A 26,595-nucleotide genomic window follows, 5' to 3' on the forward strand; every position below is an offset into this window, starting at 1 on the left:
AAATCATCTTGTAAATTATTTTCAATTAAAAATGCACTTAAGTGGACTCTCCCCAGATAGTTAAATCGGATCTTCTATTTTGTTCTTTATGATTCCTCTTTTCCAAATATGTAGGAAACATGGAAAGCGGTAAAAAGTATTGATAGTAAAAATCTCCATGCTAAAAAATGATCATTTATAATCCCGACCTTTGCACTTTGGTAGGTATATTCCATATTCGTAATTAAGAAATTTGGTAATTTTTCTTCTAAATATAAAGAAGAAAATTTTATTGATGTTAAATATTCCACGCTAATATTCACATCCACAAATCCCTTCATGCTTAATATTGTTCCGAAATTCGAACATCACAAAAGCAAAATTTAAATGTTCATTATATGCGTTGTGCACGTTAAAAACTCCATAAGATCACAGTCAATTTGTGCTCTCGTGGCCATCTAAATTTGTGGGCTATAGCGGGAAGCGGTTGTGAGTTGTGAGTTGTGAGTTGTATTTTGCCTTATGATAAAGTCATTGGGATAGCAGGCCCCGTGAGAGCGGTGATCGAGACGTTCTGTCTAAAGCCTCGCATTAGTGAAGTTTCCTCGTCGAAATAGAATAAAAATAATTAAATATTACTTATTATTTATTAACTCCTTGGATCTGTTGTTTGTGATTTAAATTACTGTATAGTTAGATTAAAATGTTTTTATAGAATGATAGATTTTACATATGAATGTTTCTCTGAAAATAATTCTGGGGGTTCACGTGCACATGTGCACTTATGGAGAAACCGCCACTTAGCATAAGTCAATTATTATTACTGAAGGTGTCACCTAACTTTATCTGCAAAAATCCGAATGCCACCTCTCACATCCAAAAATAGACGTTTTTTGGCAGATACTATAGGTATAGTGTTTGGCAGATACTATATACTGGTCTATAGGTATAGTTTACTATTCGCTTTTATAGTAATGTCTGAAATATTCTCCGACCAACTCAAATTTTCAGTAACTGTTACACCAAAACTACTTTGCATACTCAAAAATACTCTCTGAAAATTTCAGATTTATCGGAGCAAAATTACCGGAAATGCAGCATGTTGAACATCCCTATCTTCGACTCGCTTTGCAGCAGGTTCGCACTACCGTGCTTGAGCGTAGTGAGAAACGTTCAACAGGGCTGTTGCCATTCTCTTTTATAAATTACCGCGCGATTCAAAAACATATTCCGGTGTGCATCACTTTAGGATTTGACAGACAAAAAGAAATTGAAAATAAAATTCGAAAAAACTTTAAACACATTTTTTTAAAACTCATTTTTTTAAAGGCGGTGGACGTTGTAACTTGAAAACTACGGGACCTATCCATCTCAAATTTGGCATATATTTTCTTTAAACATTTCGTGAGATAACGCTGACGTATTGTTTGTGTATTCTGCTTATTTTTTGTTTAAAATAATACATGTGTTGATTTTCGCCTTTTTTTGCTAAAAAAGAGTTGTTTTGACTTCTGAGTGATACCAAACGTCAAAAATCGTTAAAACTAAAAAACTCGAGAGAATTAACTTGTAATTTTCCAACTTAATAAAATCTTTTTGAAATTTTTGTTTCACATGATTTAATAATGAGTTCTGATGTCAACTGCAAAATCCATTTTTTTAGGCAACTTATTTAGTGATATTGATAGGCAACCCATGCAAGTAGTACTTGCCTGTGGAGGTCGACCTAGATTCGGATCTTAGACTACGGCGGTAAATAGAGCAATAAAAAAGCAAACTAAATTCATTAATCTTAAGAAAGCGTTCTTCGAGAGGTTCTGTGGTGGGGGCTCAATAAAAAAGCAAATGCTGGTGGCCTCTAAACATTCCGTATATGTATTTGGTACCTAGGACTTTTCTATTGGTTCTTTGCAGCACGCGGCCATATTTCAATCAATAGGCGGCGAGGTGCCAAACACGTGTACGGAATGTTATTCGGTGCGAAATTCGTATATGGAATGTTAAATATTCGTAGACCGAAAAATACATTTTTTTAGAGTCAGTTAAAAGGAGATTGATTATAGTCCATGTGGTGAGACCGCTCCCGTCTGAAAAAAATTTCTGATTCGGTTTCTTTGTGGATTCCTATTCGAAAATGTCCCCTTTAAACAAATCTGAAGGGTGCCGGGCGGAATTTTTGGGCAGAAATTGTTTAAACAATTTTTTTAAACAAATACAAAAGATTAAGTTTTTTGCCTTGGAACATAAATTTTTAGGTTTTTTGGGTCATTCTGATCAAGAAGGGTATCTTGTAATTTTTCTTAAAAATTGATAGTTTTCGAGTTATAGGCGATTTAAAATCTGAAATAATAAACCTGAAAGAATAAACATTCTGCTTCAAGATTCTGAAGAGTGATCGCGTCTAACCTTAATTTATACCGTTGTTTTTTATTTGTTAAATATGCGTGTTTATCCGATTTTTTTGCCGATGCGGCGCGCTCTATTTCAAAAATCTCCTATTTTCCTCCGAAAAATGTTTTTTCCTAGATTCTTTGGGATATTCTAAATAAAATAAGTTTTTTGACATTTTTCTCAGAAGTTAATAGTTTTAAAGTTATAAGCGATTTAAAATCCGAAAAATGCCAAACAAACGCATTTTCGGATTTTAAATCGCTTATAACTTTAAAACTGTCAACTTCTGAGAAAAATGTCAAGAAACTTATTTTATTTAGAATATTCCAAAGAATCTAGAAAAAATATCTTTCGGAGGAAAATTGGAGATTTTTGAAATAGTGCGCGCAGCACCGGCAAAAAAATCGGATGGACATGCATATTTAACAATTAAAAAACAAAGCTTTAAATTAAGGTTAGACACAATTACTCTTCAGAATCTTGAAGCTGAATGTTTAAACTTCAATTTAAGTATCTGGCAACCTCAAAAATACTAACTTAAATATGAGTTTTTAGGCCTCGAAAATGCGTATTTTCGCATTTTTCAGATTTTAAATCGCCTATAACTCGAAAACTATCAATTCTTGAGAAAATTTAAAAGATATCTTTCTTGTTTAGAATGACCCATAAAGCTTAAAAATATATTTTTCGGGAGCAAAAAACGTGATCTTTTGTATTTGTTTAAAAAATTTGTTTAAACAATTTCTGTCCAAAAATTCCGCCCGGCACCCTTCAGATTTGTTTAAAGGGGACATTTTTGAATAGGAATTCACAAAGAAATCGAATCAGAAATTTTTCCAGACGGGAGCGGTCTCACCAAATCGACTATTAAAATACTTGCTAATATATTATATTATAGTATTTGGAATGATATTTGGTGCAAAATTCATATGCGGAGTGTTAAATATTCGTAGACGAAAAAAGACGACTAGTCAGTTAGAGAAGACTGATTTTAAAATATTTTGTTAATGTATTATTAAAGATAAATAATACAATTACTACCTATAGTCCGTTCTTTAACGGTAATTCGCTGAATTAACAATATAGGAGATATAAAAAATTATTTTGATTGAATTTTGTATTGTATTTTACGAAAACCTTATACCGCGTATACATCATGTGAATACCCTCCATATTTATGTTAGTCCATTCTTTCACGGTTTTTGCTCTAAATTTTAAAGAACCGCTTGGATTGACATGAAATTTGGCATACATATAGCTAACAAGTCAAAGAAAAAAAGTGATATTGTGCCGATATGTGCTTTTGACCTGGGGGTGGTTTTCACCCCCTCTTGGGGGTGAAAAAAATATTCGTCCAAAGAAAGTCAGGAAATGGATAAACCGGATAATTTTAAGTAACTTTTGTTCTATAGAGTTTTTTCACTAAGTCGATACTTTTCGAGTTATTTGGCAGTGAATATGTTCATTTTTTCAACAAAACAACCACGCTTTTAGACGGTTTTTCGCAAATAACTCAAATAGTAAGTATTTTGTCGAAAAAACATTCTTAAAAAAATATAGCGTGTAAAAAATTTAAAAAAAAAATGGTGTATACATCACGTCTCTACACCTAGTAGAAGCAGAGGTAGTATAGCTAATGAAAAATTGGTTCGTATTCGTCAAATTCCAAATGAAATACTTTAACGTGAAATAACCAAAAATGAAGCACATTTCGGGGAAAACTCATTACAACTTTCTTAAAGTGTTTGAAAAAAGCTTCATTTTGTTTTATAAAAAAAATTTCTAGCATCAAAATTAAACAAGTTACGCTCAAAATAAAGTTAGACCCTTTTGGTTTTGGTAAAAAAATCGAGAAAAGCACCCCCTAATTAGTATCTTAAATGAACTGAATCGTTACGACTTCACAAGTTTCTTGACTCGTGTATATATTGTTTATATGATCTGTAAGTTTCATCGGTTCAAAGTACTTATTATTGAAAGGGCTGTAGTTAAAAGGGGTTGAACGAGTCACTGATCACGAATGTATGCAAATTTAGAAACACCAAATCTTAATCAATTTTTGTCTAACAGAAAAACAAAAAAATACATGATATTCAGAAAAGCAAATCTGACTTTTTTGTTTTTCGAGATTTTTGGTATCTCTAACAATTTTTAAGTTATTTTGAAAAAAACATATTTTTCAAAATTTAAATTTTTAATAATTTTATTTTGAAACCAAATTTTTTTAAAAATAAGCACTTTCAATCGATGAAACTTACAGATCATGTAAACATAACATAAGTAAAATAATTTGTGGAGCGGTAACGATTAATTTCATTTAAGTTGCTAATTAGGGGTTGGTCTTCCCGATTTTTTTTTGCAAAAACAAAAGGGACCAACTTTATTTTGAGCGTAACTTGCTTAAATATAATGCTAGAAACTTTTTGTAAAAACAGAAATAAAGATTTTTTAAAACACTTTAAAAAGTTAAAATTGGTTTTCCCCAAAAATGCTTAATTTTTTGGATATTCCACGTCGAAATATTCTATTTGAAATTTGGTGAATATGAATCTATTTTTCATTGACTATAACTCTGGTTCTACGAGATCCAGAGACCTAACGCGTACACCATTTTTTTTACTTTTTTATAAGCTATAATTTTGCTAAGAACATTTTTTCGACAAATATTTACTTTTTGAGTTATTTGCGAAAAACCGTCTAAAAATGTGGTTATTTTGTTGAAAATGAACATATTCACTCGCAAATAACTCGAAAAGTGTTGACTTGGCGAAAAAGCTCTATAGAACAAAAGTTGCTTAAAATTAGTCAGTTTACCCATTTCCGGACTTATTTTGGACATATATTTTTTCACCCCCAAGGGGGGTGGAAGTCACCCCCAGGGCAAAAGCACACATCGGCACAATATAACTTTTTTTCTTTGACATGTAAGCTATATGCATTCCAAATTTCATGTCAATCCAAGCGGTTCTTTAAAATTTAGAGCAAAAACCGTGAAAGAATGGACTACTGTATTATGGAATGTTATTAGGTGCGAAATTTATAAATGGAATGGTATTGATTTGGAAGACATTATTTTTTTATGTATTTGACTAAGGTTTCGCTTTCGCAGAATTTTTAATGACTTGCACGTGTTGTTTAGTATGTTTAGATCTGTTTCAGCTATTCAATGCTGTTGAAGTTTAGGGCTGTGTGCTACCATACGAAAATACGTTTATGTGGTTATAATATGTTTGCGGTTGTATTTTAAATATTATTTATTCTATAAAATATTTTTTATTTACATAATGGATTTTCCAAAATGTTTTAAATACTTTGTAATCAATGTAAATAAATACAGAGTGGACATTAGAAATGAAGAAGACGACATGAATAAATGGCTAAATGAACATAAAACATGTGAATTTCGCACCAAATAACATGCCAAATACTATAATTATTGTTTTACTTTTATCCAATAATACAAACAAGTATTTTAAAATCAACCTCCTTTTAACTGACTCTAATAAAAAATTGTCTTTTTCGGTCTACGAAAATTTAACATTCCATACAGGGTGAGTCATGAGGAACTGTACATAGGTACTCCTACCTCGTATAGAGGCTCCTATGGGGAATAACAAATGACCATTAAAAAGTGTCTGCTCCCCTTGTTTAATAATATACAGGGCGAGTTTCACATTTTGACAGAAATTTATATTCGTCATAATTTTTGAACGGTCAGATCGATGTGTCTCTTATTTTGGTAAATCGTTACACTGTTACCACCTAATCAACTGATTTATTCAAACTAGAAAAAAATCAGGGCCGGCTTTAAAAAATTAGTTCGTTTGGGTCTTAGAACAAATTTCACCCTGTACACGCTTTTTGAAAACTCTAATAAGAATTTTACAAATTAGACAAATAGGCCATTAAAATGGCATATTTATTTTTTTCCCCACGCGATTACTTAATTTTTTATAAAAAAATCAAATTTGACTATGAATTAAAAGTTTGGTAAAGTAAACCATAGATTTAAAAAAAATAACTTTTATAACAAAAATTAATTTTTTTTAACAAATATTTGATTTAAGTTACCACCTAATCAACTGATTTATTCAAACTAGAAAAAAATCAGGTCCGGCTTTAAAATTTAGTTCGTTTGGGTCTTAGAAAAAATTTCACCCTGTATACGCTTTTTGAAAACTCTAATATGAATTTTACAAATTAGACAAGTAGGCAATTAAAATGGCATATTTATTTTTTCCCCACATAATTATTTAATTTTTTATAAAAAAATCAAAGGACATCGCACACATCTTATGGAAAATATAATGTCACTCAAATTCAATAAAATTTATACCAATAGATTCGTTTTAAATTAACGATCAAATCTTATCATTACTTAATTTTTTATTAAAAAATCTTACACACGATTACTTAATTTTTTATTAAAAAATCAAATTTGTCAAAATCGGAATTTTAACCTAAAAATGAAAAAAAAAAGATAAAATCACGGTTTAACTCGCTACAACATTCCATTTTAATTTTTTTTCTGAAATTTTTACAGCACATATCTCTTACCATTGTGAAGACTATGACAATTGTTGTAGACTTTCAGTCTTCTTCTCGTAAAAGTTATGAATTTTTAAAAATAAAAGGTGCAGATTCTTGAATTGCAAAGTTAAATCGCAAAAATTAAGTGAAAAAATTTAAAATTTATCTATTTGAACACGTCTATGTTAAACTATAGTGTCCAAAGAGAAGTGTTGTGGGGATCTAGATATAGATCTAGACGTGTTATAAAAAAATGGTGAAACTTTTAATTTTAAGAAAAACTTTGTTTAATTTTTTTTATTTTTATGGTAAAATTGCGATTTTGAGAAAGGACAACGCACACATCTTATGGAAAATATAATGTCACTCAAATTCAATAAAATTTATACGAATAGATTCGTTTTAAATTAACGGTCAATTCTTATCATTGCGCCAACTCTTAATTATGATTAATTACGGCGCAAGTTGCAATTAACGTTTATCGAAATCACATTTTTGGAGTCTATAAACGTGTCAGTTATAATCAATATTGCTCTGGGTGCTATTCAAAACAGCTTAAACCCCGCTGGGCCTAAGCGGATTAGTTAAACTATTATAATAAGATGCTTAATAGCCCGAGAAGATTTATGAAGTACCCATAATTTGGGTATTTTAAAATATTTTTTCTCTCTCTAACTTATGTACCTAGCCATTTGATTTCAGATTTATTTATATCAATTTCTGCTCTTATTTTTAAAAATAGAGAGTTGGCGCAATGATAAGATTTGATCGTTAATTTAAAACGAATCTATTGGTATAAATTTTATTGAATTTGAGTGACATTATATTTTCCATAAGATGTGTGCGTTGTCTTTTGATTTTTTAATAAAAAATTAAGTAATCGTGTGGGGAAAAAATAAATATGCTATTTTAATTGCCTATTTGTCTAATTTGTAAAATTTATATTAGAGTTTTCAAAAAGGGTATACAGGGTGAAATTTTTTCTAAGACCCAAACGAACTAATTTTTTAAAGCCGGACCTGATTTTTTTCTAGTTTGAATAAATCAGTTGATTGAGTGGTAACATAAATCAAATATTTGTTTAAAAAAATTAATTTTGTAATAAAAGGTAATTTTTTTTAAATCTATGGTTCACTTTACCAAATTTTTAATTCATAGTCAAATTTGATTTTTTTATAAAAAATTAAGTAATCGTGTGGGGAAAAAATAAATATGTCATTTTAATTGCCTATTTGTCTAATTTGTAAAATTAGTGTTAGAGTTTTCAAAAAGCGTATACAGGGTGAAATTTTTTCTAAGACCCAAACGAACTAATTTTTTAAAGCCGGACCTGATTTTTTTCTAGTTTGAATCTCAGTCTGAAGATCAATTGATTAGGTGGTAATAGTGTAACGATTGACCAAAATAAGAGACACATCGATCTGACCGTTCAAAAATTATGACGAATATAAATTTCTGTCAAAATGCGAAACTCGTCCTGTATATTATTAAACAATGGGAGCAGACATTTTTTAATGGTAATTTGTTATTCCCCATAGGGGCCTCTATACGAGGTAGGAGTATGTACAGTTCCTTATGACTCACCCTGTATATGAATTTCGCACCGAATAACATTCCGTATACGTGTTTGGCACCTCGCCACCTATTGGTTGAAATATGGTTGCGTGCCGCAAAAAACCAATATAAAACTCCTAGGTGCCAAATACATAATAATATATAATACGGTCTGTTTAGATGCTTCCCGGTGAGAATGTGAAAATTGTAAATGTATGAGAGAGTAACAACTAATGTTAGGACAGGTGTATGCTGTGGTTGATGTTTGCTCGTGATATAGTGTTAGTACGAAATACTGAAAGGCATTTGAAACAAAAGCTGGAACCATGCGAACAAGCTCTTGAGAAAAACATATTTAAACTTAGCAGAACTTCGTCTTCTTGTAATATATTCCTCTTTAGTTTCTTTCATACTGTTGTTCAGCATTTTAAGCCTAGTTTGTTTTTTTTTTTGTTTCATTGAGCTTCCATAGTCTTTGTCAAACCATCTTTTTTGACTAGGTTTTTTGCTTTCGCTCACTACTTCTTTTGCTTCTGTTGTCACTGCTTCTTTTAACACCCTTCATTTATATTCGTTATTTCTGACTTAATTTTCATTTACTTAATTACATACATTGTTCAATTATATTTTCTATTTTCGTTTCATATCTTGCTCTTTTTTCCTCATTAGAGCCCCATATATCCGAAGCGTATTTGATGTTATTTTCAACCTTCTCTGTTTCCTTGGCGTTAATGTCTTGTTTATATTTAAGTAGCACAAGGTGGGAATCGGAATTGCTGTTTGCCCCTCTGTGACTTTTCATATCTGAAATATCTAAACCATGTCTTGCTTATATTAAGACATGGTAGATCTGTGGTGCCTTGTTTTTTTTATCGGGAGAAACCCATGTTTCTTTGTGGATATTTCTGTGTGGAAATTTTTTTACTGATTATCACCATTTTTTGTCTGTTGCGAAATCTATAATTCCTTGCCCGTCAAATACTTATTTATTATGCAGTTTATGTATACTTATTTTTCCCTGATATAATAACTCTCACTTCCTATTTTTGCGTTTAAACCTCCTAAAATTATTATAACGCTATAGTGGTTTATATTTGACATTTCTTGGTCTAATCTGACATAAAAAGTTTACATTTCTTCTGCCTCTTTGTCCTTGGTAGGTGCGTGCACAATAATGAAACTAATATCAAAGAACGTTCCTTTCATTTTCAGAATAGCTATACTTTCGTTGATGTTAGTTAACACTTTTTACCCCATCTTTTGTATCTTTCACTTATTGTGAAACTCATCCACCCTGATCCACCTCTTAATTTACCATAAGACATTAGATATTTTTCATATTTCCAGATGCCTTCGTTCTTCCATTTCCCTTCCTGCATCGCTATAATATCTATTTTCTAATTTTTCATTTGTTCAATGAGGTTTTGCAGTTTCCCTGTTTCTCCTAATTAGCCCAGTAAATGAACGGAAAATACTGCGATATTGTGTAATTTTCAGGATCAACTATGAATTACATGAAAATTTGGATTTACTAGCCTCTATCTACTTACCTTCCACTTCAAAGTTGAATTTGTGCCGTTGGTTACTTTTACTTGGGGGGTGACAGTCACCCCTTCTCGGGGGTGAAAAAACGCGCGATTCATATAATTCCAGAAATGGATATAATGACTAATTCTAAGCAACTTTACCTTCTAATATAGCATACTTACCTCCACTTCAAAGTTGAATTTGTGTGGTTGGTTAATTTTACTTGGGGGGTGACAGTCACCCGTTCTCGGGGGTGAAAAAACTCGGGATTCATATAATTCCGGAAATGGATAAAATTACTAATTCTAAGCAACTTTCGTTCTATAGAGTTTTTTAAGTCTATAATTTTCGAGGGCCGGCGTAGCTACGCGGTAGTGTGCTTGGCTCGCGTGCCGGTGGTCCGGAGTTCAAATCCTACTGCCGCCGGCAAGAACAACTAGACATTTTTAAAATGTCTATAGGCCCCAGGTCGACTCAGCCTGAATAAAATGGGTACCTTGGGTAAAACCAGGGGTAATAATAGGCGGTTGAAGCGTAGCCCTGGCCCTGTTACCTTCCTTGTATACCGTAGGCCCTAGATATAGCAGACTACCCTGCTATACTGCCAAAGCCACAGCGGCATAAAACGGGAGACTATTATGATATAATAGTTTTCGAGTTATTTTCAATTGAAAATGTTTATTTTTCGACAAAAAAAAATCACGTTTTCAGGCGGTTTTCCGCAAATAACTCAAAAAATAAATACCTATGTATTTTATCGAAAATGTGTGTAACCGTGAAGTCTACAGATCCAGTAAAAGCAAAGTTGTAACTCATGAAAAACACATTTTGATTCGTCAAATTCCAAATCGATTATTTCAACGATATTCAAAAATTTTTAAAGCGTCAAAAAAAATTATTTTAACTGTTTTTAAAAGTTTCTAGCATTAAAAATAAGCGAGTTACGCTCAAAATAAAGTTGGTTCCCTTTTTTTTGGTAAAAAAATCATAAAAATCTCCCAGCGTTTAGCACGCCAAATGAAATTATTCGTTACCGCATTACAAATAATTTACTATATTTATCTATTTTTTATATGATCTGTAAGCACTGGCGAAGCGTCCATGTAACCACTGTTACCATTGGTAACAGTTAAAAATCTTGGAAATAAATAATTTATGACGACGAATAATTCCATTTATCTATATTTTTACCAGTAGAAACATATTATTATATTATGTGTTAATAGTACCTAATTCAGTAAATAGCCAACTACTCGTAGACACACGAAAATATTGGCGAGTTTATGTGACTCAGTTGCACTTTATTATATGCTGTTACCAGTATCATTTGTTGTTACAATAAATGGTTATCTCGCTGTCGCTCGGGCGGCTCGGGACCGGCTAGTGTCTGAAAATTTTGAAGGAGCGACGGGCGTAAGCGCGCTGTGTATAACAGTAGGGCTGTTACCAGATTTAAATTTCGTTACAGTACCTATAAAAAGTGTGCGTGCAGTTCACCATGGATGAGTGTCGCTGCGTAATCGATCAACTACTTAAAAAGTAATTCTGATTGAAAAAAAAATGAGGTTATTGAAAATGAAAGACCTATTTTAAACAATTTAAAAAAGGAATAAAAAAAAGTAGTTCGATATTTTAAATTTAGTTGGCACAGTGAAAATCCTTGGTTATGTGGTTGCAAGAAAAATAGACTGTATTGTTGGCCATGTCTTCTGGTTTCTACAGAAAAGTGGGTGGACCAGGTTCACGATTTAAATAGTTTTAGAGTTTTAAAAAAGAGACATGAAATTTCTCCGTTACCTACATGTAAGATGTATTATACCCAATTTGATTCAGTTTGGCAAAACAAGAATCGAAAGTTCTCTTAACCAAGCTTATAAAGCAAATATTGCTAAACATGAGTTTGCTAAAAAAATAGATAGGTATATCCTTAGCTCACTTATATTAGATACCGTATGTTTTTTGGCCAAACAAGAATTAGCGTTTCGTGGTAATTTTGAGGGCGACGGCTCTGACATTCGAGGCAATTACAGGGAATGGTTAACATTAATTGCCAAAAAAGATCAAAAACTTTGCCAACATCTAGAAACATCAACTGTTTTTTCGAGAGTTTCAAGTGATATAGAAAATGATCTTATTGAAGCTATATATACATTTAGCCATATCTTCATTTTTTTAAATAAGATTTTTTGCATCTGGTTTTGGTAACATTTTTGGAAAAAGTCACGCGTCGCCACTGTCTGTAAGTTTTACCGGTGTAAAGTGCTTATTTTTGAAATGGTTATTATAGTTGAAAGGGCTTGAACGAGTCACTAATCACGAGTGTCTGCAAACTTTAAACATCCATATCTTAACCAATTTTTGGCTTACAGAAAAACAAAATGAAACTGGCATATTTATCATCACGAAATCATTTATCATCATGAAACTGGCATCAATATAGTTATTTTCCTAACAAGTGCAGAAAGTTATTCTTTTCCGCACGCGACTGCAGTTTGCCGAACGACGCGAAGCGGGAGTTCGGCAAGCAGTCGAGTGCGGAAAAGAGACTTTCTGCAAGAGTTAGGAACAATATTTTTTCTAAGAGTCTTTAAAAGATTACCAAATCTTAATCAATTAATTTAATTAATATGAAAATACATACACAAATTAATTCTTTGACAAGGTTGTCAAAACCAAACTTTCAATATAATTAGTTAGCATGACGACGATCTTGGTTTCCATGACGATGATTCAAAACGACTGTTATTGTTTACCGATTTGACTTTCGAATATTATGTCAAAACAATTTTATTTCATCGAATTGTCGCGTTAATTTCATTAAAACAGGAACACAATAAGATATATTTGAAATAAATTGGTAAATAATATCTAAATATTAGTTTATTGCATTTATTATAATTACTTTAAGGCCATATTAACATATCTAAATTAACACGCGTGCAGAAAAGTAAAAACCGCGTGCGGAAAAGTAACACGCGTGCGGAAAAGTAGCACGCGTGCGGAAAAGTGAAACTTTATAAACTAAAATGCGTGCGCGAAAGTAGACATTTTTGCACGCTCGTAGAAAAATACTTTTTGAGTTATTTTGAAAAATGGGAATTTTTTAAAAATTTTTAGAATTTTTTTTTTACTATAAAAACAATTTTTTTTAAAGAGTTAGCAATTCAAGCTGGTCAAACTTAAGTAGCGTTCGCTGTCTGTAGAGTATACAGATAGCGAATGATGCATAACGAAGCGAAGGGTCAAAAATCTGGGTCCAGATCATATAGAATATACACATACATTTAAAGTATATGGTAAAGCGGTACCGATTAATTTTATTTAGAGTGGGCTCTTTTTTTTCAGCGTAACTGGTTTATTTTTCATGCTACAAACTGTTGTAAAAATTAAAACTAAAGCTTTATTTAAACACTTGAATTGCTTAATTTTTCGGTGATTTCACGTTGAAATATTCGATTTGGAATTAGACGAATAAAATCGTATTTTTCATGATCTACAACTTTGCTTTTTCTCTGTTTATAGACTTTACTAATAGACCATTTTTTCGTTTATAAGCTACATTTTTGCTAATAATATTATTTTCGAAAAAAAATTTATTTTTTGAGGTATTTGTTAAAAACCGCCTAAAAGCGTGTTTTTTTTGTCGAAAAATAAACATTTTCAATCGCAAATATCTCGCAAAGTATAGACTTTGAGAAAACTTTATAGAACAAAACTTTCTTAGAATTAGTCAATTTGTCCATTTCCGGACTTATTTTTAACACGCGTTTTTTCACCCCCGAGAATTCTGTCACCCTCCAAAGTAAAACAACCAACGGCACAAATTCAACTTTGAAGTGGAAGGTTATTAGAACCTAAATCTAAATTTTCATGCAATTCGGAGTTGCCCCTGAAAATTACACTCCAAAACGGTTATTTACTGGGCTAAATGATCTTATATTCCATGTTCCCATTAAATTTTTTCCACTTTTATTAGTTTTTTTTTCGATTGTACTTATTCATCTTTTTGTTTGTTTCATCCTATTTGCTAGTCTCTTTCTTACCTTCACTATTTATATCACCAGAGTGTGGCCCCTTTCTATTTCAGCATTATTTGTTGTAGGTAATTTTATTTTTTCCGTTAATTTGACTAAAGCTTGGACATTTTTTTCCGATGTGCCTTCAGCGGTCAACCGATAATGACGGTCTTGATCCGTACTCTTTGTTCTGTTATTGCCCTGACTTACCCTAACATTACAACAATGAGGAATTATACCTATTTAGGCAGGCGTCCGAACCGGCATGCGACAGTGAGTATTCCTTTCTGTCATTAAATTGCTGTTTTCATCTTATTTTCTTTTTCTTGTTTCTTCGTCCAACTTGCTTTAGTTACTTGTTTTTAAGTACGCTGTTTTCGTTATTTTCGTTGATCGTTCTGTAGTATAATAATAATAATATCGTATGGCATTTTTGCCAGGGAGATCCTTTCGGATAGTTCCGGCGCCATTTACATCTTTAACCCTGTTTTAAGTAACTAGTGCCGATGTACACTAGCCCAGGGGGACCGACGGCTTTACGTGCTCTCCGAGGCACGGTGAGACGGCTCATGTCATTATTGGAAATGAAAATGGTTTGTCTTTGGCAGGGCTCGAACCCACGTCTACTGGCGTATGAGGCCAGCGTTTATGCCGTTACTCCACGGCCGCTCACATCGTTCTGTAGTAATACCCATTGATAACTCTTCCACCGAGACGGATCTATAACCCTATTTTCCAGATATATTTTGTAATTGACGCAAAAGAGAATAATTCGCCATTTAGAAGTAATTTGTTATAACGAATACCTGAACTTTGATCTGCCTATCTTGTTTCTTTTTGATATTTGCGAAGACTCTTTCTTTGAATTTGTATGTGTTTGCGACAGTCTTCATTTATAAATATCTCTGTATATACACTACAAACTTTTACTTTAGTTTTAAAAAGTAATTTATTAATTTTAAACTTTTTCTTCTCTTATAAGAACTGAGTTATATTTCTGAGTCCTTTCTTCTCCAACTCTTCTTTTCATCTATATGTATTCGTATGACAATTCTTCAGTTTAAATATACATTGTATATAATATAAAACACCAAATTTCACAATTTTCAGCACTTTTAAACCTACTTTCTTGGAGCAGGCTGCCCCACACTCGTTTATATATAGATTGAAACCATAATACCAATATGTTAATTGCAAATTTTGAAGTAGTATCTTAAGTATGGAGAACGGTAAGGGTTTTATACCGATCGAAGACAATTGTTTGGAGGAGGAGCGGGGCGACGACTCCAATTATTGTCTGAGATCGGTTACCCTTAACGTTCGACATGCTTATAACGTTTTTTGCACGATTGATACCATTATAAATTATAAAATTAAACATTTTCGACATATTGACTAGTTTCATTCATTTTATCAAGATAGATACTTTGGTTGTTAGGTAGTAACTAGGGTGCATAACAACAATGGAGAATTGAGTTTTTATTTAGTTGTCAATAATTTTAAGTACAATTTTGATTATTATAAATTAAAATATGAGCGAAAGTGAATTTGAAGAAATTGAACGGGTTTGGGAAGAAGGGTGTTCCGCAATTATTCCCGAAAAATCCAAAATCCGTTATAAAAATACCTACCAAAGTTTTAAAAAATGGTGCGAAGGCAAGAATTTAAGAATCGAAGAAAAGACTCTATTGGCATATTTCGTTCAAAGACATATGCAGTTGAAAGCTCCTGGAAGCCTCTGGGCAGAATATTCAATGATTAAATCCACCGTTTTTCTTTTAGCCCAGTAAATGAACGGGAAATTCGGCGATACCGTGTAATTTTCAGGGGCAACTCCGAATTGCATGAAAATTTGGACTTAGGTTCTACTTACCCTCCACTTCAAAGTTGAAATTGTGCCGTTGGTTGCTTTTACTTGGGGGGTAACAGTCACCCCTTCTCGGGGGTGAAAAAACATACGTTCAAGATAAGACCGGAAATGGATAAATTGGCTGATTATAAGCAACTTTCGTTCTATAGAGTTTTTTACTTAAGTCAATACTTTTCGAGTTATTTGCCATTTAAAATGTTGATTTTTCGACAAAAAAACTACGTTTTCAGACGGTTTTCGCAAATAACTCAAAAAGTAAATATTTTATCGAAAAAAATATCCTTACCAAAAGTGTAGCTTATAAAAAACCCCAAAAAATGGTGAATTAGTAAAGTCTATCAATCAAATAAAAACAAAGTTGTAGCTCATGAAAAATACGTTTATATTCGTCTAATTCCAAATCGAATATTTCAAGGTGAAATCACCGAAAAATTAAGTACTTTTCGGGAAAAACCCATTTAAACTTTTTTAAAGTGTTTATAAGAAGCTTTGTTTTATTTTTTAAACAAAAGTTTTAGCATTAAAAATAAGAGAGTTACTCTCAAAATAAAGTTGGCCCTCTTTTTTTTTGTAAAACATCATGAAAATCTCGCCGTGTTTAGCTCCCCAAATGAAATTAATCGCTACCGCTTTACAAACAATTTACTTACCTATCTATTTTTTATATGATCTGTCAGTCTCACCGGTTTAAAGTGTTTATTTTTGAAAGAGTTATAATTGAGAAAGCTTGAACGGGTCACTAATCACGAGCGTATGCAAATTTTGAACAGCCATATCTTAACCAATTTTTGTCTTACGGAGAAACAAAATAAAACTAGCATATTTACAATAGCAAAATCTACATTTTTTCCTCTTTAATATTTTTCTTATCACTAATACTTTTTAAGTTATTTTGAAAAAGTGAAATTTTTCAAAAATTTTTAGAAAATTTTATTTTACTATAAAACCAAATGTTTTCAAAAATAAGCCCTTAAAACCAATCAAACTTACAGATCATATAAACAATACACATAGAGTTAAAATAAATGGTAAAGCCAAACGATTAATTTCATTTAGGGTGCTAAATAGAGGGAGGTTTTCACGATTTTTTCTACCAAAAAAAAGGGCCAACTTTTTTTTCAGTGTAACTCGTTTATTTTTGATGCTGTAAACTTTTGTAAAAAACAAATAATAAGCCTTTTTCGATACTTTAAAAATGTTAATAAGGTTTTCCCGAAAAATGCTCCTTTCTTCGGTGATTTCGCGTTGAATTATTCGATTTGGAATTAGACGAATAAGAATGTATTTTTCATGAGCTACAACTTTGCTTCTACTCAATTTGTAGACTTTACTGGTACACCATTTTTTTCGTTTTTTTTTGTAGGCTATCCTTTTGCTAAAAATATTTTTTTCGATAAAATATTTATTTTTTGAGTTATTTGGAAAAACGGTTTGAATACGTAGTTTTTTGTCGAAAAATCAACATTTTAAATTGCGAATAACTCGGAAAAGTATTGACTTACGTAAAAAACTTTATAGAACAAAAGGTGCTTAAAATAAGTCAGTTTATCCATTTCCGACCTTATTTTAAACACGCGTGTTTCACCCCCCGAGAAGGGGTAAATGTCACCCCCCAAGTAAAAGCAACCAACGCCACAAATTCAACTTTGAAGTGGAGGATAAGTAGAACCTAATCCAAATTTTCATGCAATTCGGAGTTGCCCCTGGAAATTACACTCCAAGACGGTCATTTATTGGGCATGATGGCATTGATATTTCCAAGTTTTCAACTTTGATCGCGTATTTGAAGAGAAAAATTAACAAATTGTACCATAAGTTTCAATATTAATAAATAATTCGTTAGTTTTCTTTATTCTTTCAAAAAATAAATTAAAATTAAGAGATTTTTTAACCCGGCGGTAAGTGAATTACTTACCGTCGAGTTGGAGTACTTACCGTCGAGTTGGATTACTTACCGTCGAGTTGCTAGTAAATGTCACCTACTGACGTAAAATTTGTCACGGTAAACAGTCAAATATGATCAATCGTGCAAAAAAAAGTTATTGTCTTGCCTCTCTACTCCACGTATGTATAATTACTGTATTTCTTAAAATATTTTGTATACAGTAAAATAAATGTCAAAATTGTATTTCAATCTTACTGCAGTTTTAATCTATACAAAAATTATGGTACGGGATGCCACGCGGGGAGTTTTGCAGTTACTCGAGCGCGTCAGAAAATCACATGGGGAAAAACCTTGTACCCTGTAAATGTACCCTATCATATATTGGCTCTTAATACATGGGAATTAGTTAAGGGGAGTCCGAAAAAAATTCTATCCTTAGAAAATCTCGAAATCGTCAGATAAGATAAGGTAAGTAAAGTAAATACATACGGAACAGTCTATATTTGAAAAATCTGACGATTTGAGCGGGGTGTAAGGAAATGAACGTCAGATCGAATAACTAAAAAGTACGTGTTCAAAATTTTTCAAAAATCTAGCAAAAGATACCAAACACTTAGAGGGCTGGGGAGTAAATTTAAAATTTTAAATAGGAATCCAGCGATATTTCTCGAAATGAACATCAGTTCAAAAAACTGAAAAATACACGTATTCAATACTTTTGAAAAATCTATCGAATGACACCAAACATGACCCCCAACGGAGGTGGGGTGGGTGTTTACTTTAAAACCTTAAATGGGAGCCCCATTTTTATTGCATATAATATGGATTTATTACTTAAAAATAAGTAACTTTCATTCGAGATATTTCTTCGAGTTATGGATAGATGGCGCTATAATCGGAAAAAATGATTGTTGGAAATGGAGAATTTAATAAAAAATGGAAAGTCCCCACTAAAATGGAAAACTTAACTTTTTTTGGGTTGAGGACCTAATTTTTACATTCCAATGGGTCCCAATAATACTCGAGTAACTGCAAATTTAGCATACTTCCATCCTCTACTACTACGTTATTTTTAAATCGTAGCAGGAAGGCATTTTTGATTATTATTATTATTTGGTTTCTAAATTACGCAAATTTTGTGCATATATATGCACATATTTACTCTGTTTTCTGTTGCATATATTTCGGTGGCATATTTAAATACTAATAAATTGGAAATATTAGAAATATTACACACTTTTTGGTTATATTAGTTTATTTTGACAAGAATTACCTAAAGCCAATCACTTCAGCTTATAAACACCTTCATACTTTCTAACAATACTTTATTTTAATTTGATTATACAATTATTATGCTTAATTTTAATTTGTGTTGGTTTTTTTTTTAAATAAATAAAATTAAACTCATTGCATAAATCTTCCCATAAACAGCAGTAAATTATTATGAGAGATATAAAAAAGGAATGGGTGATCAGCGTTGAATGTCTGTATGTTCGTCGTAAATCCAGCGGAGGTTTTTGTTACGATTGCTGAAATAAAGTAAAATTATGTTATTGGAATATATTACATGAAAAAGAAAATATACATTTTTGGCAAATATCATGGTTTCTAATATATGTTTTTGTTAGTTGTTATTTAACCGTTATAATATGATTACTATATTGAGTAATTATTAACTTAGAACTAGTATTAGAAGTAGGAGTACCCCATTAAGTTTAAAACGTACATTATTTTGCTTTGCAAAGCTACAGCGCACTCTTAGTACAGCCTTGATTAAAAAAATTGAGCTTTCTCATTGATATAAAATCGTTGTAATATATAGCACTAATACGCGATCCGACTCTAGGTCGACCTTAACCCATTTGTTTACCGGATAAACTAGGTAACTGCAAAAAGCCAACTTAATTCAGGAGAGCAACAAACGATTTTTAAATATTTAAAATAGGGATTAAATGAGCAGTGATCGTCCGGAAGCATTCTTATGGCGTTTATTCTCACAATGATAGCTTTTGTTTTTATCTCCACTGATTCCAGTTTCATTATCTTAATTTAGTCCCCCTGTTTTCAACCCTATTTACAGTTGCGTCATTATTCATCTGAAACAGGGTCTAAAATGGTGCATATTTCAATAACGACACAACTACCCTGTAGTGGCTCAGCACATAGTTACAGTTCTGTCGCTTTTGACAAAATTTGCAATTACGTTATTCTTGTTCAGGACCGGCGATATGGTATATATAAGGGAGAGCGTACGGTTTGAAATCAACATTTCAGGCATATTTTTGTTAATTTTTGTTTCAAGGAAAAGCATTGAAACATAAACCAACTGTGACCAATTTTTAAAGAAACATAAGAAAATAGATGTTGCGATGTACATCAGAATTCATCATTATACCATGTGAAACAAAAAATTCAAAAAGATCTTATAACCTAGCTTATGAGTTTCTCGAGGTAACGCTGTCGAATTTTTTTGGTTTTAAAGATTTTTTGACTTTTTGGTATCACTCAGAAATCAAAACAACGAAAATTTGAAAAAAAAAAGGGTGAAGATCAACATTGAGGATATACATTGAGGACGTTTGAGTTGGAATAAATTCATTACCTCGAGACTTACCCGTATGCACGCCAATGGTAAATATAGAGTTCTTAATTGTATGTCAAAAAATGTACAATAACTGCGTCTTAAAACCAACCAAATTTGATTTGCATATTTTAACTGGTATTAAATCAATAAATAAATTGTCAGTTTGTAAAAAAGAATTGAACATCCCGCATCTCGGAAACGAAGCGTCTGCGGACATATGAGTATAAAGCAAACTGTCATTATTTTCTCATGTAAAATTACCCCTTAAAGTGTATCCCATTTGTTTAGAAACACCCTGCACTAAAAAAGAACATGGCTAGCTGTTAAAGTATCTAACTTTTGTATTATCCAACATAAGCGAATGTTAAGAAAACCTGAGGCTACAGTTGGGTTTTATTTCAGTATTTTATAAATGCTAGGATATTCCACAGGATGTTGCGAACTTTGAGAAAAAAACACAGTTTGATTCGTACACCCGGTATACAATGACAATTTACCTGTCTATCAACAGTATAATCACAGCGATATTGTTAATGAATAAGGCTATATCATGGTAAAAAAATCACTTAAATCGGACAGCACGTGTAGGAAATTCGAGACATCAAAAATGATCAAATTTTCAGTGGATCGATTTTTTTGCACCCGAGTGTATTTTAAACCCTAAAAACAAATTGTGTAAAGAGTTCCTTAAACATTGTAAAGTATACCACCTACTGTAAATTTAACTTAATTATTTGTTGTTATTGTAATGTTCCTTGTGTCAATGGCCGCAGCAGACGAGACAAGTTAATTGAAATAAAAAAAAATATATAAATTTAATTTATTGTTAATAATATTTAAATATCTGGTGCAGCTATATTTCTATTAAATAATTTAAAAAAGTTACTATTATTATTACTTATTAATATTTAGAAAAATTGTGTAGTGCCTCGGGCCTGATTTAAAGTAAAATAGGTTTTGACTAGTGACGTTATACATCTGGGCGTAATGACGTCATTCATGATTTTTTAAATGAGAAAAGGGGTCGTGTGCTTGCTTATTTGAAAGGATATTCAATTCTGTATCCAGTAATATAAACAATAACATAATTTTGGGTACAGCGTGTGCAAAATATTTATTTTTTGGATTAAATTAATTGTTACAAAAAGAAGCATTTATGTTATTTGTTTAATTCAAAATACATTTTACTGCTGTTATAAAAGAGAAAAAAATGTTTATTTCATAAATAAATATTGCTTTTCGCTTAAATTAAATGCCCAAACTGAAAAGAGCCAGGTTCAGGGCAACTTTAACGCTGAATTTAAGCAATAAGCAATATTTATTTGGCAAATAAATATCTACTCATGTTTTCTAACAGCAGTAAAATGTAGTTTGAATTAAATAAATTTCATACATTCATTTTTTTGACAATTAATTTAATCCAAAAAATTTTTTTTGGCGCCCTGTATAAATAATAATGGTTATTTCTATATTACTGAATAGAGGATTAAATAACATTTCAAATAAGCTAGCACACGACCCTTATTCTCATTTATAAAATCATCGATGAACGTCATCACGCCCAGATGGATGAGTCGTCACTAGTATAATATATGCCAAAACATCATAATTTAAAAATAAAAATCAACCTGTTTCGGGATTTTTTTCCAAATCGCCCATTCACGAAAAAATAAATTCATTTCAATTGTTACGTGCTCTCTGTACACACCAACATTTGGAGTATAAACTACATTCTTATTTTTATGCATACGTGCCAATGTATCGAAGCTTTTACCACCAAATATGATAAATATTAATTTACTAACCTGCTGTAGCAGCTGCAGCTTCAACGCCATTTTCATTAAGTTTAATACATGCCTTTTGTAAAACAGAGCTAACTTTAATTGGACCTTTGGCCATGTGTGAGAGGTCAGCATCGTTTTCGAATATTCTTGTAATTCCAAACTAAAAAATAATAAAAAATATATAAAAAAATGAATAGACATTTTCATTTGGTTGCAAAACGAAACCAAAGCCGTCTTATACTTCAGTTCGCTTAGAGAGTGCTTATAAGCACTCAGAGTGCTTATAGCGTTCTCTAAGTGAACCGAAATATAAGAAGGCTTTGGGAACTGAAATGTAAGATGACCTTGGATTCGTTTTGCAATGAAATGGAAATGTTTATTCATTTTTATTATTAGTTTACTCCTGGTAGAAAGCGAGGAGGACGGTCACGGGCGTGTGTATGTCGTGTCTATGTGGTGTCGGCGATAAACAACTCGCAATCCGGGATTTATCACGAAAACCATTTAGATATTCGATGTAAATTGATTTAGGATTATCTAGTGTTGTGAATTTTGTTTTGTGTACAAAAACACAGAAGTATTTTGATTTAACATTTTGCGTTCGGTAAGTGATTTTTAATTATTGCTGTTTTATAAATTTGACCTTGTTTAAAATTGGTGTCAAATTTTTCGTGCATAAACAATTGGAATTAAAACTTACTGTAAATAAGTAGCTGGTTTGCAAAACATTTATTTATTTTATAAATAATAATAAACAACATTCAGGTAGAAACAGAAATAATAGAAATAATAATAGAAATAGAAATAATACAGACAAACAATTAATTATAGTACCTAGTAATTTGTAATAGTAGAAATTGAAATTAAGATGACGGACAGCGGCAGCGATGCTTATGTATCAGAGGATGGTAAAAGGAAAGGAAATGAATTTGACGAAATCTTTAGCAAGAGCAGAAAAGTGTATCGATCTCCCGATAAAAAGAATGCTGGAGGTAGAGAGAATGAAATTACGGAAATGATGAAAACGCTAATAACTGATAACAAAAAGAAAGATAAGGAACTAGAGGATATAAAAAACATGGTAGGTGAGTTGGTAGGAGAAATGAAGGAACTCCGAAAAGAGAATAGCGAGTACAAAGAAAAGCTTAAACAAATAATTCAAGAAAATGAAAATTTAAAAAAGGAAATGATGAGTATGAAACAAAAAATGGACAAATTAGAGCTAACTTTAGAAATCTGTCAGAAAGAAAGAAAGAAAAATAATTTAATATTGAAGGGTTTGCCAATAAGTACGTCTGATACGGAACAGCTTAAGAATGAAATAGGGAACTTTTTAAATAAAGAGCTACGAATAATGGCAGAGTTAAATAAGGTACAAAAGATCAACGACAATATGTGCACTATTAAGTTTAATAAGTTTGAAGACAAACTAAGAGTACTAAAAGCAAAAAGTTTTCTAAGAAGTTATAAACAACACCGCGTATAAATTGAATGCGATTTAACACTTAAAGATATTGATATGCAGAAAAACCTTAGACATATAGCAGCAAAAGAAAAGGCAAATGGCAAAAGAATAAAAATGGGTCATGGTTTTATCGTTATTGAAGACACCAAATGGAGATGGAACCATAATACGAATAATATAGAAATAGTCAGAGATAATGTAGCAGCAACTGGTTCAAAAAAATTACTAGTTAATGCAAATTCGAGGATGGATATGGATACGAAAGTGGCACAGGTTATGGACATGAGAGAATTTAACAAAATCGATACGAGTCTTGACAAAAATATACAAAAACTAAACCGTAAAGATACAAACAATGAAAGAACTATGAATGCAAAAAATGAAAAACAAAATAAGTATTGGAAAATTGGATTGTGGAATATACAAAGTCTAAATGGTAAAGAAGATGAACTTATTGATGAGTTTGAAAACACAAAAATGGATTTTTTAGCATTAACTGAAACAAAGAGAAAAGAAAGTGGATGTATTAAAATGAGAAATGAGCACTACATGATTTTTGGAGGTGTTAATGAGTCAGAACGTGCGAGGGCAGGAGTTGCCCTAATGGTTCACAGAAGCATGAAGCATGAGCATGAGCATAAAAATATCACCAGATGGAAAAATATTTCGGAACGACTTCTTAGAATAGATGTCATTAAAAACGAGAAGACAACAATTATTGTAGGGTATGGACCGTCGGAAAATGAAGCCAAGAAACTCAAAAATAGCTTCTGGGAACAATTGCAGGACGAAATGGACCAAATAAGTCATAAGGTCATAATAGTAGGCGATTATAATGAGCGAGTAGGGTCAAGCAATGAATATGACTACCCTGTAGGACCATATAGAGAAATAGTCAGGAATAATAATGGACAAAGAGTTATCATGTTTTGCATCATGAATGATATGCAAGTTAGTAACACATGTTTTCAACACAAAGAGATTCATAAATACACACGAGTGATGGATACGCGGAACGAAAAATCCGTTATTGATCTAGTATTAGTACAGAACAGATATAAAAATGAAATAGCGGACGTTCGTGTTAAAAGAGGTTATGGGATCAGTTCAGATCATTTTCTCGTTGAAGCTAAAATAAAGATAAGAAAAGAACAGATATTTAATATAAAAATGAATAAAATCGCTATGAACAACCAAGTATTAAATTATACCAACTTCAAACTGAAAATATTAAAAAAGAATACTGTCGTAAATTAAATGAATAAATACAAACAACAAATTGGAAAAATGAGGAGGATATAGAAATATTATGGAATATTTTTAAGGAGCTGGTGTATGCAACTGGGAGTAAAGTATGTGGTGTAACGAAAGAAAGATATCTGAAAGGTACAGCTTGGTGGAATAATGACATAAAATTGGAAGTTTCGAAGAAGAAAAAATTGTGGAAAAAGTATATAAGTAATAAAAGTGAAGGTAATTATCAAGAATATAAGGAACAGAGAATAATGGTTAAAAATAAAATTAAAGAAGCTAAGAATCGTCAATGGGAAGAATTTGGAAATAAAATGGAAAGTGATAGTAAGGGTAACGGGAAGTTGCTCTATAGGACCCTAAAAAACCTAAGACAAAAGAAATCAAACGGAGTAACAGGTTTAGAGTTCAAAGATGGTAACATATTATTAAAAAATGAAGAGATTACCGAAAGATGGCGAGAACATTTTATGGAATTATTAATGGGAGACAACAACGAAATAGAAAATGACAGGGAGGAGTACAATTTAAATGAACAACACCATAATGATGACATAACATACGAAGAATATAGGTAAGCAATTTTAAAATTAAAAAATGGCAAGGCTGCAGGACACGATAATATTAAGGCTGAGCTAATTAAATATATGGAAGGAGAATCATTACAGTTACTATGGAAAATCATAAGGAGCTGCTGGCATACCGGATGTATACCTAGAGACTGGACTCTTGCCACTATTCTACCATTACACAAAAAAGGTGATAAACAGTGTTCTAACTACAGGGGAATATCATTGTTGGTAGTTGCTAGTAAAATCTACGAAATAATACTAGAGAAAATGCTGCGAGAAAATATCGAGGCCACACTGGATGACAGCCAATGCGGCTTTAGGCCAGGGCGAGGTACAACCGATCTCATATTCACGGTGAGACCGTTATCAGAAAAAGCCCTACAACATAACAGTAAGTTGTTTCTATGTTTTGTGGACTTGGAAAAAGCATTTGATCGGGCGCCACGTAACAAGATCTGGGAAATATTAAACCGTAGAAATGTGAAATCGAAGTTAATCCAAGCAATAAAGAGTATATATAAATGTACACGTAAAAATGTAAGAACGAAAAATCGCTCATCTCTAGAATTCTACACAAGTACAGGTGTAAGACAAGGTGGTGTTCTGAGTCCTTTTTTATTCATCACTCTAATGGACGAAATTGCAAAATAATGCAGGGGTAAGGTAAAAAGAACTAGGGTAAGGGTGTATAAACTTCAACAAGTTCACGTGTCAGAGTTGATATATGCCGATAACCTGGTAATTGTGGCAAAATCAGAAAAAGACTTGCAAGTGAATGTAAATGTTTGGAATGAAGCCTTTAAGAAATTTGAGATGAAAACAAGTATTGAAAAAACAGCAGCTTTAGTAATATCGAAAACTCAAGAAAATATAAATGTAAAGCTGAATAATGAGACCATTACACAAGTAGAGGACTTCAAGTATTTAGGATCAACAATGAATGGACAAGGAAATATAGAACCAGAAATAAACAGCAGGGTAATGAGTGCAACAAAATTGTACTATGCGCTAAATAAAAGTTTTATTAGGAAGAAAGAAGTAAGCCTGAAAACAAAAATGAAAGTGTTCCAAACTGTATACGAGCTGGTGCTACTCTACGGTAGTGAAACGTGGACAATGAATGACAACATCCGTAGTTAAATTCAAGCATGCGAAATGCGATATTTACGTGCGGTATCCGGGGTGAC

The 26,595-nt window shown here is 31.9% G+C and overlaps 1 protein-coding gene across 2 annotated transcripts in view; it reads right to left on the bottom strand.

The window, feature by feature from the left end:
- LOC114337261 (antichymotrypsin-2-like) overlaps positions 1-26,595 on the bottom strand; it is a 63,706-nt gene that overhangs the window by 9,426 nt on the left and 27,685 nt on the right. The window contains exons 3-4 of one of the 2 annotated variants that reach the window (XM_028287672.2): positions 22,142-22,280; positions 18,990-19,281 (exon numbers count right to left, since the gene is read on the bottom strand). In XM_028287672.2, the coding sequence (XP_028143473.1) occupies positions 19,157-19,281; positions 22,142-22,280 (264 nt within the window). In that variant the 3' untranslated portion in view covers positions 18,990-19,156. Of the gene's footprint in view, positions 1-18,989; positions 19,282-22,141; positions 22,281-26,595 lie in introns of those variants that run through there. The other variant, XM_028287673.2, reaches the window with a different exon arrangement.

This window comes from Diabrotica virgifera, chromosome 2 (genome assembly GCF_917563875.1).
Source record: "Diabrotica virgifera virgifera chromosome 2, PGI_DIABVI_V3a".
Classification (NCBI taxonomy): domain Eukaryota; kingdom Metazoa; phylum Arthropoda; class Insecta; order Coleoptera; family Chrysomelidae; genus Diabrotica; species Diabrotica virgifera.